Here is a 16,491-nt window from a genome sequence, read left to right as displayed (position 1 = left end):
CACTCACATCTCAAGGTCAACCAGGACCTGTGCTAGCCCTGGAACTGTGACAAGCAATGGAGAATCCTTTTGGGTCAAATTATCAACTGAACTCATTCCTCATTAACTATCTTAAACCCCCCCCCGCGCCACCGCTCCTCCTCCCCCCCCCCACAGTTTTAAAACAAATGATTAACATTCTATTAAATTTCAGTCATCCACAAAAGTAGGCACCAATGTTCCCCAGCAAAAATAATATTTGTATTAAAAATGGAAATTGTACAAAGCAACATACTGCAGAAATTAACAAAGAAATTAATGAATAGTGTGATTAAAGTTAAATCCCAGAGTAAAGTCAACAATTTACTTTGCTCTTTTAAAAGAGTCAACCAAATAAACAAAACTACAAATTCAACCACATCAGCAGTTTACTAGAAGCATTTCCCAAGCCCATTGACTGATACAAATTTCCTGTTTTGTTAGATGCCTGAGAGATATAATCAAACCTTTATTAAATGGAGTGCTTCAAAGCATACGTAATCCTAGTTCTTTTTAATATTGTGATGGTAATACACAACATTTCACTTCACTCCTCTTACAAAGTATTAATATTTTTACAGAGATTTAAACAAGAACACAAGATAGCAAAAGAACCAGAAGTTGGTTCACACAATGTGCTCTTTCAAAAAAAGAAGTCCTTCAAGTATTCAAATGACTAAAGATATTTATGGAGCCGGATAACTATTTAAATGAAGATGACAGTCAGTTCCATACGATTATAAATATATTAAAATACACATTGTGGAAATAACTAATGCATAAGCAGTAAACAGAGTAAAACTTTTTAAAGCTGTAGTTTGTGGTATTGGATGTTGAAGTACGATCAATTATTGCTGGTTCAAGTTTCAATTAAAATGCTCTGGTGTTCAGGAGAAAAAGAGAGTGCAAAAAAGATGCACAATAGAAAGATCTGTATTTAACAAATTTTTCACAGCACAATAAATCAGAAAAAGAAGGCTCACATAATAGGATTAATGATTCGGAGATGCCGGTGTTGGACTGGAGTGTACAAAGTTAAAAATCACACAACACCAGGTTATAGTCCAACAGGTTTAATTGGAAGCACACTAGCTTTCGGAGCGACGCTCCTTCATCAGGTGGTTGTGCAATCACCTGATGAAGGAGCGTCGCTCCGAAAGCTAGTGTGCTTCCAATTAAACCTGTTGGACTATAACCTGGTGTTGTGTGATTTTTAACATAATAGGATTATTTTTGCAAAGATATTTTGGCATTTATAGAGTCATAGAGATTTACAGCACGGAAATAGACCCTTCAGTGTTAGGTAAGGGGTAAATGTAGGGGTATGGGTGGGTTTCGCTTCGGCGGGTCAGTGTGGACTTGTTGGGCCAAAGGGCCTGTTTCCACACTGTAATCTAATCTAATCTAATCTAATCTAATCTAATCTAATCTAATCATCCATGCTGACCACATATCCTAAATTAATCTAGCCCCATTTGCCAGTGCTTGGCCCATATCCCTCTAAACCCTTCCTATTCATAAATCCATGCCTGTTAAATGCAGTGATTGTACCAGCCTCCACAATTTTCTCTGGCAGCTAATTCCATACATGTACCATACTTTGTGTGAAAAGGTTGCCCCTGAGGTCTCTTTTATATATCTGTCCTCTCACCCTAAACCAATTCCCACCCCAGGAAAAAGACCTTGACTATGTCCCTCATGATTTTATAAACCTCTACAAGGTAACCCCTCAGCTTCCAATGCTCCAGGGAAAACAGCCCCAGCCTGTTCAGCCTCTCCCTTTAGCTCAAATCCTCCAACTCTGGCAACATCCTTGTAAATCTTTTCTGAATCCTTTCAAGTTTCACAACATCCCGCTTGATAGGAAGGAGACCAGAATTGCACGCAATATTCCAAAAGTGGCCTAACCAATGTCCTGTACAGCTGCAACATGACCTCCCAACTCCTGTACTCAATACTCTGACCAATAAAGGAAAGCATACCAAACGCCTTCTTCACTATCCTATCTACCTGCGACTCCACTTTCAAGGAACTGTGAACCTGCACTCCAAGGTCTCTTTGTTCAGCAACACTCCCCTGGACCTTACTATTAAGTGCATAAGTCCTGCTCTGATTTGCTTTTCCAAATTGCAGCACCTCATATTTGTCGAAATTAAACTCCTTCTGCCACTCCTCAGCCCATTGGCCCATCTGATCAAGATCCCATTGTACTCTGGGGTAACCTTTTTCACTGTCCACTACGTCTCCAATTTTGGTGTCATCTGCAAATTTACTAACTATTGTCATCTGCAAACTTACTAACTATACTTCCTGTGTTCACACCCAAATCATTTATGTAAATGACAAAAAGCAGTGGACCCAGCACCGATCCTTGTGGCACTCCACTGGTCACAGGTCTCCAGTCCGAAAAGCAACCCTCCACCACCACACTCTGTCTTCTACCTTCGAGCCATTTCTATATCCAAATGGCTAGTTCTCCCAGTATTCCATGAGATCTAACCTTGCTAACCAGTCTCCCATGGAGAACCTTGTTGAACGCCTTACTGAAGTCCATATAGATCACATCTACCACTCTAACCTTATCAACCCTCTTTGTTAGGTCTTCGAAAATCTCAAATCAATTTTGTGAGACATGATTTCGTACGCACAAAGCCATTTTGACTATCCCTAATCAGTCCTTGCCTTTTCAAATACACGTAAACCTTGTCCCTTAGAAACTTGCCCACCATCGATGTCAGGCTCACCAGCCTATAGTTCTCAGCAACAAATTGGTTTGCTGCACTTATGCAGTATGCGAGTTGATAACTTTGACACAAGGGTTAATGAGAAAAACTTTTTAAAAAAGGTTTTGTGATTTACACATGAAAGAAGTGAAACTATCACTGTATTCAAACAGATGAAAGGCTGTATAATTTCAGTTACATCACATTGCAAATTTTTGCTATAAATTCTGAGTTACAATCGAACCCTCCACGATCACCTGATGAAGGAAAGTCGCTCCAAAAGCTAGTGTGCTTCCAATTAAACCTGTTGGACTATAACCTGGTCTTGTGTGATTTTTTACTTAAATAAAGGTCATTTTGTTACAATGCACATTTTGTCAACATAAATTTGCTGTAAGGCGATTTACAAATTGGGCATGCTGTTTTTACAGTGTGAACTTTTAAAATACGTGTTGGCTGTAGCACTGTTTCTAAATTGCAATTTTTCTATAACGCAGGGTTGCACAAGAACATAACCATCGTTTTATAGAAAAGCTGACTGTAGTCCAAATCAGACTCCAAATCCAGCAGAGGTTTCAGAGCAATAGTTTTTTGATATAGACACAATATTAAAGAAAACAGTCTAATGTTAAGGCAAAAGGCCAATACTACTCAGAGGCTACCAAGAGATTGCAATGCCAAAATTGCCAGTTGACAGTGACTCATCATCTAACAGCAAACAAAAATACAAACATTCATTAAGAAGTATCAGACACATGGATGACACGCCCAATAATGGAACAGAAAGGTTTAAAAGCAGGTTCAAAATGGATGAAAATTGCAGAACATGACAAGAGTCATGATGGTACTCATCTGCAAGGCCGAAGGAACAAAACGAAAGCCCATGGTAATTTTCAATGGTAAAACAATGCTGAACATTCAGATTCTGCAAAATACAGGTGCACTGCCTGGGAGAGTAGTGGAGGGGATTCCATAGAAGATTTGAAAAGAGAGCTAGATATATATTTGAAATTGATTAATTTAGTGGACTATGGAGATAGGCCTGGAGAATGGGACTATCTAGGTAGTATTTTCATTAGGCAGTACAAACATGACATACTGTAAAATTCCATGATTCCACATCCATGACAACAATTGGATGGATGAGAATGGAGTGAAGTGATGGATCGATAATATCTGGAATAGGCATCTTGATGGCCTATGTAAAGAATGCAATTCATTAGTGTGGAATCGACAGTGGAATCAAGAGTGCCCTATTACATCAGAAGGTCTAACATCCATACTTCAACCTTTGGATGGGTACTTCAACAAGCCATTCAAAGAACATGTACATGCCAAATGTAATAAATGGATGGTTGATGCTAACATACAAGAAAAAAGTGAAGTAAGCCATTTGGCCTCTTGAGCCTAATAAGATTCGGGCTGATCAGACTATATCCCCAATTCTAGATTCCCGCCCACGTCCAATGACCTCTCCCAACAGCTACCAAGAATCTATCCACCTCTGCTGTCAAAATATTCAAAGACTATCCTCCTCCAAAAGGAAGTGGATGCAGAATTGCAAAGACTCTCAACCTTGAGAGAAAAAAAGAAACTCTTTCTCTCAGCCTTAAATGGGTGACCCTTTTTTTCAATTCATTCACAGGATGTGGGCCGCACTGGTTGGGCCAGCATTTATTGCCTATTCCCACAGACTCTCAAGGAGATGTGGCAAACTGCTTTCTTGAGCCGATGTAGGTAAACCCAAAATACTGTTAGGGAGAGTTCCAGGATTTTGATAAAACAACATTAAAGGAACAGCAGCATAATTCCAAGTCAGGATGGTGAGTGAATTGGAGTAGTACTTGCAGGTGGTGGTGTTACCATGCATCTGCTGTCCTTGTCCTTCTTTGTAGTGTTGGCTGTTGGTTTGGAAGGTGCCATCTAAGGAGCCTTGGTGAATTTCTGTAGTGCATCTTGTAGATATTACACACTGTTGTTGCTATTGTAAATCAGTGATGGAGGAATTGAATGTTTATGGATATGGTGCCAATCAAGTAGACTATTTTTCCCTTGGATAAGAGTGTTATTGGCGCTGCATCCACCCAGACAATTGGGGAGTGTTCCATCACATTCCTGATTTGGGCCTTGTAGATGGTAGACAGATTTTGCGGAGTCAGGTGGTGAGTTACTTGCTACAGGATTTCAAGCCTCTGATCTGATTTTATGGTCACAGCATTTATATGGCTAGTCCAGCTATTCAGATCAGTTTCTGGTCAATAGTAACCCCCAGGATGTTAATAATGGGGGACATTTGGTGATGGCAATGCCATTGAATGTCAAGGGGGAACGGTTAGATTCTCTCTTAGCCATTGGAGATGGCCACTGACTGACAGTATTACTTGTCACTTGTCAGTCCAAGTCTTGATACTGTCCAGATCTTGTTGTATCTGGCAACGAACTGCTTCAGCATCTCAGCAATCACAAATAGTACTGAACACCAAGCAGCCCTTTCCAGCACTTTACTGACGATTGAGAGTTAACCAATGGGGTGGTAACTGGCCAGGCTGGATTTGCCCTGTTTTTGCATACAAAACTAGGCAATTTTTCATGTTATGGTCTAGATTTTCCAGTTGTAGCTGTACTGGAATAGCTTGGCTGGTAACATAGTCTTGCTGGAGCACAAGTCTTCAGTATTACTGCCAGATGTTGTCAGGGCCCAAAGCCTTTTTAATATCCAGTGCCTTCAGCCATTTCTCAATATCGTGTGGCATGAGTGAACAGAATTGGCTGAAGAATGACATCTGTGATGGTGGGGAGCTTTGGAGGAGACTGAGATGAAACATCCACTTGAACTTCTGGCTGAAGATTGCTGCAAATGCTTCAGCCTTATCTTTACAAAGATATATGGAGCCTACTCCTCTAGTGTATTGTCTAATTGCCCATCTCCATTCATGAATAGATGTAGCAGGACTCCAGAGTTTAAACCTGATCTGTGGCTTGTGGGATCACTTAGCCCTGTCTATCACTAGCTGCTTATGCTGCTTGGGCATGCAAGCACGTCGGTATTGTGGCTTCCCTAAGTTGACTCCTCATTTTGAGATATGCCTGGTCCTGTTCCTGGCATGCCCACCTCCCCTGCACTTCTCACTAAACCTGGGTTGATTCTCTGTAAAGTGGAGAATACGCAGGCCATTAAGTTGCAGATTGCCCCAAAGTGCTTCATGCATGACCAGTCTGGAATTGCAAGGTCTGTTGCCTATCTCATTAACATGGTGAATGTGTCACATAACACAATGGAAGGCTCACTTAGTGTGAAGACTGGACTTTAAAAAGTGACCCCTAATTTTAGATTCACCACAAGAAGAAACACCCTGACCACATCCACTCTGTCAATCACTTCAGGATCTTCGTTTTCAGTCAAGTTACCATCTATTGTACTCTCTGAACTGCTTCCAACACATTTAAAAACACAAATACTGGACACAGAAATCTGGACATGGTATCACCAGGCTCCATGGAACTTGGAGCAAAACCTTACTCGAAGATATAATATTTTCAAGGGGTTTTGCAGTTAGATTAATAGTATAAATGAGTAGAAACGTCCATGTCAATTTGAAAAAAAAGTCTCAATGTTATCAGTGAGCATTTCAAAAGTACACCCTATAAATGTGTTGGGAATCACTAACAGTAACTTTTGGACATCCACATTTAATTGTTCTCAGGGAGGCATAGGTTACTGCCCATTTTGCAGTATTCAGATCATAGCCTTATTGTTGAGAAGATCCAACGTATGCTGTGAGTTGTCACTCTCGTCTAGTGTGTCAGGACAGAATTCTTCACAGGAGTACAGGCATTGATGTTTCCTCACCAGGGACAGGAGAGATTACCTTCTCTTGACACCTTTAGGAAAAAAGGCTGAATTTATGAATGACTCGAAAGATCTGGTGCAGCATTAAAGGTTTTTTAACATTCAACAACAGAACGAATGAAGATCCAAGTTACCATGTCCTCTGCCTACACTGGGCAAATACTCAAGTAACATGAGACAATCAAACAGAAGGTTTCTCATAGCATCATGTCCTTATTGCTGATAAGTCAGGTTCAGATCTGACTCTAGTTACAGTGTTAAAGTGCAATGTAACCCCAGAACCAGTTTACCTTTGTTGAAAAGTGCACAATTGTGTCTTTCATATTATAGCACGAGGTATAGCACAAGAGATCATTTCTTAAAAGGTGCACAAAGAAAACATGTTACTGGGATGGACTTGAACAGTTTAAACTAATTTAGAAAGTTTGCATATGTTAAACAAGACAATCAAACTGCTCATGTTACTAAGCTACAAATGGATAATAAATTTAAGAATTCCTGCAACTGTAACCATTTAAATCAAATCCTTTAGTCGACGGTGCAATGCAGAGTATTCTCCTGCCTCCCAGGCACAATACAAATTGTGTTCTTGAATGTTTAAAATCTGGTGTTCAAATTTTAAAACTAAATCTACTTTATCTTGTCTCCTTTCATTTCCTTCCACCACAGGTAAGTATAATGCCATAACACCGAGCATAAACAAGCGCATGGGAAAGTTTATGCAGAACATTCAGAACTAGGTTCAAATATCAAAACTGACAAGAGCTTCATACCTCACAGGAAATGAAATTCCCTACCTACTATGAATTTACTTATCTATATCATTCACAAATTACTAAAGTAATGAAATTATTTTTGTCAAAGAAACACACTTCTTATCTCCTCAAGATACAATCAAACCAAAGACAATGTTTTATTGCTTTTTCAGGGCATTCTGAGCTACATCAAGCATTGTTGCAATAACAAAAAAGGATTCATTTTTATTTAATGTGTTTACACATTTTACCTGCTTGTTCAAATTGCTACAAGAATGTTTTTCCAATAAAGACAAGCTTCTAATAGAACTCTGCTCAATTGAAAAACAAACTTTTTTTTTAAAATGAGAAAAAAGGAACAATATCCAATACTTTGTTGGCTTATTTAAAATTATTGCTTCTAGGCACCTACTTGGAGCATGAAAAAGGGCTTAAGAATAAAGTATTAAGTGCTGTCCTCTTGCTCCAGGAACCCTAGATTGTCTACATTCTTAGTTTAGAAAAAGGAATAGATATATTATGAAACAGGAAGTGTAAACATCATCACTACATTGTTAACTCTGTCTAATTTGTAGCTTTACAGAAATCATCTTACTGATTAAAGTGAGCAAACTGAAATCTTGAGAGGTTAAAATAGAATTGGTCACAGCAAAGCAGCATGGTGGTTCAGCGTCAGGGACCTGGGTTTGCTTCCACCCTTGGATGACTGTCTATGTGGAGTTTGCACATTCTCCCTGTGTCTGCATGAGCTTCCTCCCACAAAGATGTGCAGGTTTGGTGGAATGGCCATGCTAAATTACCAATAGTATCCAGGGGTGTGCAGGCAAGTTGTGTTAGCCTTGGAAAATGCAGGGTTACAGGGACTGGAGGGAGGGCCTGGGTGAGATGCTATTCAGAGGGTCGGTGTGGACTTGATAGGCTGAATGGCCTGCCTCCACATCATAGGGATTCTATAAAATCTATGAAGACATGTTATTTTTTAAATTTAAAAAAATGGAGTAATGTTTTGGGGTGGTGTGGGGAAAGGAGGTCAAAGTGGTCTATGAGGTTATATAATAAGCAATTGGATCTGGCCAAGAGCCACAGGAAAAGAACAACATCTCAAAACTGTTTTCACTAGGTTTGGTCTGCCACTGAGTTCAGCAATTGAGTTGCAGGAATGTAACAAAAAGAAAGCATGCACCTATATGTCTACAAAATCATACTTCTGCAAGACCAAACTTTTAAATGGGATAAAAGTGGAAGCAAAATATAAAAATAGTGCAATGAAATAAATAAATAAATCGACTAAAATATTATGATGGAGCTTGAAAAATATACTACATACATATTTTCAAAAAGTACTTCAAATACTTAGACAGCAGGTCTAGTAGCATCTATAAAGAGAAAACAGAGCTCATGGTTGAGTCCACAAACACTGGCAGACCTGCTGAATTTCTATAACATGTTTCTTTTCATCTCAAATCTTCAGAACTAATATTTATATGGCACCTTTAACTTTGTAAAATGCCCTAAGGTGTTGCACAGGCGGGTTAAAGAGCAAAAATCAGACACTGAGCCTCACAAAGAGATATTATGACAGGTAGCCAAAAGCTTGGTCAAAGAGGACAGTCTTAACAAGTAACAACTGTGGAGCTGGAAATCTGAAATAAAAAGAGAGATTGCTGCAGGAATTCAGCAGATCTGGCAGCATCTTTGTGACAGCCTTTGTGGGGAGAAAGTAGAGTTCTCCCCACAAATGTTGCCAGATGTGCTGAGGCCTTAAGAGGTGTCTGAATAAAGAAGAAAATGGTAGCGGCAATGAGATTCATAAAGGGAATTCCAAAGCTTTGGACCTGGGCAACTGAAGATAAAAAGCTTACAAATAAACCTGTTGGACTATAACCTGATGCTGTGATTTTTAACTCTGTCCACCCCAGTCCAACACCGGCTTCTCCAAATACATTGGTGGAGCAAGCAAATCAGAAAACTGGATAAAAAACAGATATTAGCAGAGTGAGTATATCTTGAAGATATATATATAGTGGAGGAGATTACAGAGTGCAGACATGAAGATATTACAAATATTAAAAGTGCATGTTTTAAATGGATACAGCAGTTTTTAAGATAGCTGGCCACATATTATGTGACTTTGATGAGGCCAGGTCCAGGTGGGTTTGAAACTCCAGCAAAAGCCTACTTACAATATGGACAATCACAGCCACTTGTGAGCAACACAAGTCCTTTTCAGGATGTAAGACTGTCATGTATCACTTGAATTAACTTTCCACTTCACTGTCAGCCATCAAAACTCAACATATTTACTTGAAAGATGTTCAAAAGGGTACCTTAAACTGAATGGGCTATTCAATTATAAAGACCACGGCTACCTCAAAATTCTCAATGTGAAAAGCCACAATACAGGAGGTCTATCAGGCTAACACACCACCATATTGGAAAACAACTTTGGTCTTATAACAGTTGATGGGTTAATCTTTATTCTTAAATTCACTAAAACTTACTACTTAAAATTATTTAAATTGAGATAAGCCCACAGGGCAAGAACACACACTAACCTCACACATCAAACAACTGGATCATGGTCACTTGAGAAAACACAAATACAAAAGACAAGGTCATAGAGAGATTTGAAAAATAAGGTGAGAACTTTAAAATCATATTGTTGTATGACTGGGATCTAGTGAAGATTTTAGTCCATAACTTCCTTTTTATTTCTTAAGCAGTTTGTACCGCCACACTCAAAAGTTTGAGTTACAACTTAAAATGAGCATGTCTGCTGAGATATGTCTGTTTTGCTGTCACAGTACCTCTCTGAAGAGACTAAAATATTTTACTGTAAATGTTAACATCTTGGTAAGAGATGATAATAGCACAAGAAAAGTTCTTGCAATCCTTTCAGGATTAATTACAGGATGACAATGGCTTGCTGTTCCTCCAAGTATAAAGTTTAACATTACGAAAGAAATTTGTAGCATCCAAATGTTCGCACCTTTTCAAATGACCTGCAAATTAAAACTCATAACCTTAGTTCAAAAACAGTAATATTTGTTTGAATTATCACTACCTTACCCGTCATGTTGCAGTAAGAAATGGAAAATCAAAAGGATATATACATTATATGTTACATAAAAGATCTAAATTTACCTCATCATCTGAATCATCAAAAATAAAGTGTTTGGACAATGCTACAGTGTTCTTTGTCTTCTTGGGCAGAATGAGCCCATATCTGAAAAGAGAATGAAAAATACTGTAAATGAATTTAAAATACACGAGCATTAGTAATATAAATTATTGATCTCCAAAATGACAGCATTGCTCATCAGCTAATGATCGAATTGTCATCATATCTCATTTAGCCAATTTTTCCCCTACTCGATAGGGAATTCAGTACTTTTGACATGATTTTGTTGCTCCCAATTATTTTGCAGCATCTTACTCGTGAATTTGCTCCAAAGTTCAAAAATCAAATCATGGATTTCCTATGCTGCTTACAGGAAATCCTGAAGCATGATTTGAGATATTTGCTGAGCCCCATAATTCCTATTTCTCTTATTTTCTTCCCCTTATCCCAGCTCCAGAGTGCTTCCTGGAGTCCCAATTAACAAGGAGAGAAAAATTGTTGGACATTTATAACAAACAATAAAGTCCAGGGTAAAGCCTTTCTCCATTTGGTATCTTTTGAGTATTCTTAGTGGCAACAGGCCAGACTTGAGTATTGCACTTTTTCTTGGAGCTCTGCTTAAAGATTGCACTTGAAATACAAAATTCGCTGTATGACTATAGCCTCACAAGTGTTTTTCCTGTCTAATGTTAGCTCAGTTGGCTGGACAGTTGGTTCGCAATGCAATGCGATGGCAATAGCATGGACTCAATTCCCACAATTGAGGTTACGATAAAGGCCTCTCCTTCTCATCCCACCTCATCTGAGATACAGTGACTCTCAAGCTACAACCACCACCAGCAGTCTCTCTTTAATGAGAGAGCAATCCTGTGGTTTGGTAATACTATGGTGACTTTAGCTTTTAACCCAAACATTAACCAGGTTTATCACTTGCTGCTAGTGAAGCACCCTAGTTCGGCAAGTGATTTTCTTCACATATTTGGGCTTTGCTAATTTCTTCAAAAAAAAAGTTTCAAATCAAATTTTACCAAAGTAAACATTCATACTGTTAAAATCCTCATTCATGCCTTTGTTACCTCTGGACTTGACTATTCCAACCCATTCCTAGTTGGTCCCCTACATTCTACACTTCATAAATTTAAAGTAATAAAAAATTCTCCTGCCCGATTCTTAACTCACATTAAGTTCTGCTCCTCTATTATCCTGATCGCTGGTCTACACCGGCTCTCATTCAAGTAACATCGAATGTGAAATTCTCATCCTTGCTTTCATACTCCTCTATGGCCTCACCCACTCCTCTTTCTCTACAATCTCAAGTTTCACAATGCTCCAGGAAATCTTCACTCCTCTAACTCTGGCTTCTTGGACATCCCTGATTTAGTCACTCTACTGCTGGTGACTAAACTTTCAATTTTTGGACTCCAACCACTGGATTGGTTACCCTACACTTTTCTGACTACCTCACTTTCTTCCTTTAAGATATATCCTGAAACCTACTTCTTCAACCATGTTTTTGGTCATCTGCCCAAATAACACCTTACATGGCTGATTGTCATATTTTCTTTGACATTGCTCCCATGAAGCTACTTAAATGCTTTGCTACATTTATAAAAGTCATATGATTTAATCAAATAAATCCAAATCCTGTATGAAAGAAGAAAGAATTTCAGCAATAATTAAGAATTTCTTAATTTGACAATCATTGTACAATAAGCTTCTGTCTTAAACTTTGGAATATAGAGATTTTCTTTTGCTTTACTTCTTCAACTCTAAAATACAATGCCTGCTCTCTACTGTTCCAGTCATTCACTGAACATGGAAACTGCACAACTGTACATCAAAAAATAGTTAAGTGCAGGTGCTAAAATTTGGGTTTTTAAATCAAACACTTTGGTCTTATTTTAAAAGCTTGATAGTTTCCATTAGCAAAATTAAAACTCCCAGATGGACCAAATCTACACTTTTGGACATTATGCTGAAGCCATCATGCTGAAGTTTAATAATTAAAATCAAATATTGTTCGTGGAGTAAATATAAGATACTCCAGCTCACCATGCTCTCCAACATTTTTGATAAAGTGTAAAGCAACACAGTTAGACTAGCAGTTACAAGCTTCCACGCAGACATACTTATAGATCAGATAGTGTGTATTTGTAGACCATCTAGGAAAACATCCTAAAATTTAACACTGAATACAAGTAAATAAGGGCAGCAAATTTTAAGGTTTGTCTTAAAAGAAACAGTGAGAGCTAGAGCAAGAGAAAAGTTTGAGGAGGAATTCCAAAGCATTGGCTGAAGACTGACACCAATGCTGTAAAGAAAATTTGGGGTTTCAGAATGTGGGGAGCACAGAAGTAAAGACTTTACCTTATTTAAACCTTAATGCTGACCATTTGAAAGAAAATTACCAAATGAAATACCTTTCATAGTTTAATGAACTAATAACTGGATTAATTTTGTAGTATTTCCCACTCCAAACTGGGAGTAGTCCCAAAGTCCAAGCAAATATTTGTTGATCTTACATACATACGTACATACAGGTCCACAATATGAAAACCCTGCCTCCATCAAAACAGAGACCGTATCCACAACTCCTCAAGATAACTTTGTTTTCTCAGCTTTCCAGTCGAAAGACAAATCATGAACAATAAGAAACTCCCTCAGAAAGAAAGGGAATAAAAGTTAAGAGAAAATTATTCTTGGCTACTCCCATTTAATTCTTAGCTCACCTACTGAAGAGTGACAATGAGGAGACCAAAATTCCATGCAAACCCCTTACATAAATTAAAGCATACTCCACCAGATTTTGTAACTTTGATTCCTATTCTGCAGAAATATTTCACGATAAATTTACACAGAAAGAAATTATTTGTTTTCTTTACAGAGCAATCTAAGCTAATTGTGAAAAGTTGCTCCCACCTCACACAATGTAACCTCATTTAAAGCAAATGCAATTTCCTCTTTATTCAGAGCATTTGCTGAGTTACCAAAAGATTAGCTTTAGCCATTGTCAAACTCAGTTACATAAAAATCTTTTAAGATCTGTTGATATTACAACACATTTTGCAAACAGTTCAACAAAAGAAAATATGATTACAGAAAGATCGATTAGACAGGCCTAAAGCAACAGTCACTTCTAGGCAATGTTTCCTGAACTCTGAATTTAAGCAAATTATTTAATCCCACAGCCATTATTTTTCTCCCTCAAATTTTGCCTATTGTATAAATTGAACACAGAGGAATTTAAGTAATGGAACATACAACATTTAAATTCTCTAGCTTGTAATTTTAATTTTGAAAAGTATTATCTTCCTCTCCAACTTTCCTTCTCAATGGTGTACAGTTCCTGAGGGAGCAACTAAACCATACAAAAGCAGCCAGAAAGTCCAATTCTGTTCCAGTAGGGGCTGCTATATTACAACAATGAATTAAAGTGTATTTTCCCAAATCTAGCTGGGGGAAAGTCATAACAGTTAGGTTTCACTGACTAGCATAGCAGAGACTGCTCTGCTGGTTTGGGGAAAAAAAAAATTTTTATTGGTAAAGCAGAAGCAGCACAATGGTTATCAAGGCAAGGGTAACATCAAAATTAGTCTTATATGGTCATGAATATATACACCATTTTTCAATACCAAAGTATATCTGACATGCCTGGGAATACATGAAAAGGTAATTTAATTGAATGATACAAAAACCATCTACAAATTTCAGGGAAATATCTTAAGGCACTGAACCTTAAACTGTTGAAAATAAAGGAAAACATGTAAGATTTAGGCCAGTGAGCCTTACATCAGGGGTCGAGAAATTATTGAAGAAGATTCTTAGGGACAGGATTTACTCACAATGAAGAAGAGTGGACTTCTTAGGTGTAGATGCAGGGGAGGTCTTGCCCTTGTCTCACAAACCTGATTAAACTTTTTTGAGGAAGTGATAAAGATAATTGAAGGGGATAGGTCAATGAATGCTGTCTACATGGACTTTACTAAAGTATTTACAAGATCCCTTATGTTAGGCTGGTCCAGAAGATTAAGTCACATGGAATGCATGGTGAGCTGGCAAGCTGGATACAGGATTGACTTGGTCATAGAAGGAGGAGTTGTGGCGGGAAGTTTTTCTGACTGGAGGTCTGTCTCAAGTGCTGGGAATCACACAAATAAATGACTTGGAGTGAAAATGTTTATGGTCTGATTAGTAAGTTTGCAGACAACATGAAAGTTGGAGGAGTTGTAGACAGTAAGCAAGATTATCAAAGTATACAGCAGGATACAGATCAGTTGGAAAGTTGGACGGAGAAATGGCAGATGGAGATTAATCTAGGCAAGTCTAAGTTGATACATTTTGGGAGGTCAAAGTGCAAGAGGAAACTACACAACAAATGGCAAGAGCACTGATATACAAAGGGATCTTGGGGTCCAAGTCCATAACTCTCTGAAAGTGACAACACAAGAGGATAAGGTGATATTGAAGGCATGTGGTATGCTTGCCTTCATTGGTTAGGGCAATGGGTATAAATATTGGCAAATCATGTTGCAACTGTATAATACTTCAATTAGGCTACATTTTGAGTATTGTGTGCAGTTCAGGTCACCACACTATTGGACGTAGAGGCTTTGGAAAAAACGTAAAAGACTTTTACCAGGTTATGTTGGATTGGGATGTATTAGCTATAAGGGCAGGTTGGATAAATTTAGGCTGTTTTCATTAGAGCGCTGGAAGCTGAGGGGCGTATAAAGTATATAAAGTTAGAAGAGGTATGGATAGGGTGGATAGTTGGAATCAAGGTTGAAATGTCAAATACTAGGGGATATAGGTTTACGGTGACAGGGCAAAATTTTAAAGGTGGTGTGTTGAGGAAAGCTTTTTTTTTTACACAGAGGATGGTAGGTACTCAGAACACACTGCCTGGGGAGGTGGTAGAAGCAGATATATTATCAAAGTTTAAGAGTCATTTACACAGACACATAAACAGGCAGGGAATACACGGATTCAGATCATTTACAGGCAGCATGGGATGAGCTTAGATGGCATCAGGGTCGGCACAGACACTTTGGGCCGAAATGCCTGTTCCTGTGTTGTACTGTTCTGTATTCTCACTGCAAGGTATTGCAATGGCTTAATTAATTACTTAAAGGACTTGCCATTCACACTTCAAGAGTTTGGGAAATACTCAACCTGCATAGTTGCAATAGAGTGAAAAGACCCAGAAGGGTTACAGCCTAAGTTTCATTTAACACAACTCTGCACCTACTATAATGTGAAAGGGAAATTCTGGTAATGATTTACTCATTGATGAATATGATGATTTTCAGTAATGGTCTCAACATTTCAAATAACTTGCACAAGTTATAACTGTACTTTTGTACTCACAATGTTAGGTAAGAAAAATACCTATATGTTAGCATTTATGTGCATGTCCTGTAGTCATAAAAGTTGGAATGCCCAAATATTCTAAGAATTAGAAAGATCAAATGACTACTCCATTTCTCCCTCTTTAGAAAATATGAAAATAAAGACAATTGGATGAGCTCCATAATGGAAAGTGTCAATTCATGAACAGACTCAAAGTCACATTATTTGGATCAACTTTAATAGCTCACCACTATTTTTCACTTGTGTAAATTATAATTTACAGATAAAATAGTTTCATATTTAAACCTGGCATGACATATCAGTTATTCTCTCCAATAACCACAGTAATCTCAGTGTGCAAATCCTACAAATAATCTACAAGCAGTAAATAGTTTTCATATGTTGCTACAGATTACTTTCCTTGGGACGACATCAAAAACACTATAAAAATGCAAGCTGTGGCTGGACTTTGAGTTAAACTATCATCTTGAGAAAAAAGGAAGTAAACCAAATCATTACAATCTGCATTCCCAGCCTGTGGTGTAGTTTCATGAAGTTCCTTTATCTCAAGTGACTCTCGGTCAGTTTGGTGTTAGAGATCCTGCTGTTTAATATTGAACCTATGATGATTTCTGCTGGCACAGGCACAATTGGAATGGCACAACAAGCAAGAAA

At 38.1% G+C, this 16,491-nt stretch overlaps 1 protein-coding gene across 1 annotated transcript in view; it reads right to left on the bottom strand.

The window, feature by feature from the left end:
- nsrp1 (nuclear speckle splicing regulatory protein 1) overlaps positions 1-16,491 on the bottom strand; it is a 51,541-nt gene that overhangs the window by 21,464 nt on the left and 13,586 nt on the right. The window contains exon 2 of the mRNA XM_043718423.2: positions 10,491-10,572. Within this exon, the coding sequence (XP_043574358.2) occupies positions 10,491-10,572 (82 nt within the window). The remainder of the gene's footprint in view (positions 1-10,490; positions 10,573-16,491) is intronic.

The sequence above is a fragment of the Chiloscyllium plagiosum genome, unplaced genomic scaffold, assembly GCF_037043375.1.
Source record: "Chiloscyllium plagiosum isolate Xiang-an unplaced genomic scaffold, Cpla_swu_hap1 HiC_scaffold_31, whole genome shotgun sequence".
Lineage (NCBI taxonomy): Eukaryota > Metazoa > Chordata > Chondrichthyes > Orectolobiformes > Hemiscylliidae > Chiloscyllium > Chiloscyllium plagiosum.
This window is presented reverse-complemented; position numbering and strand designations above follow the sequence as displayed.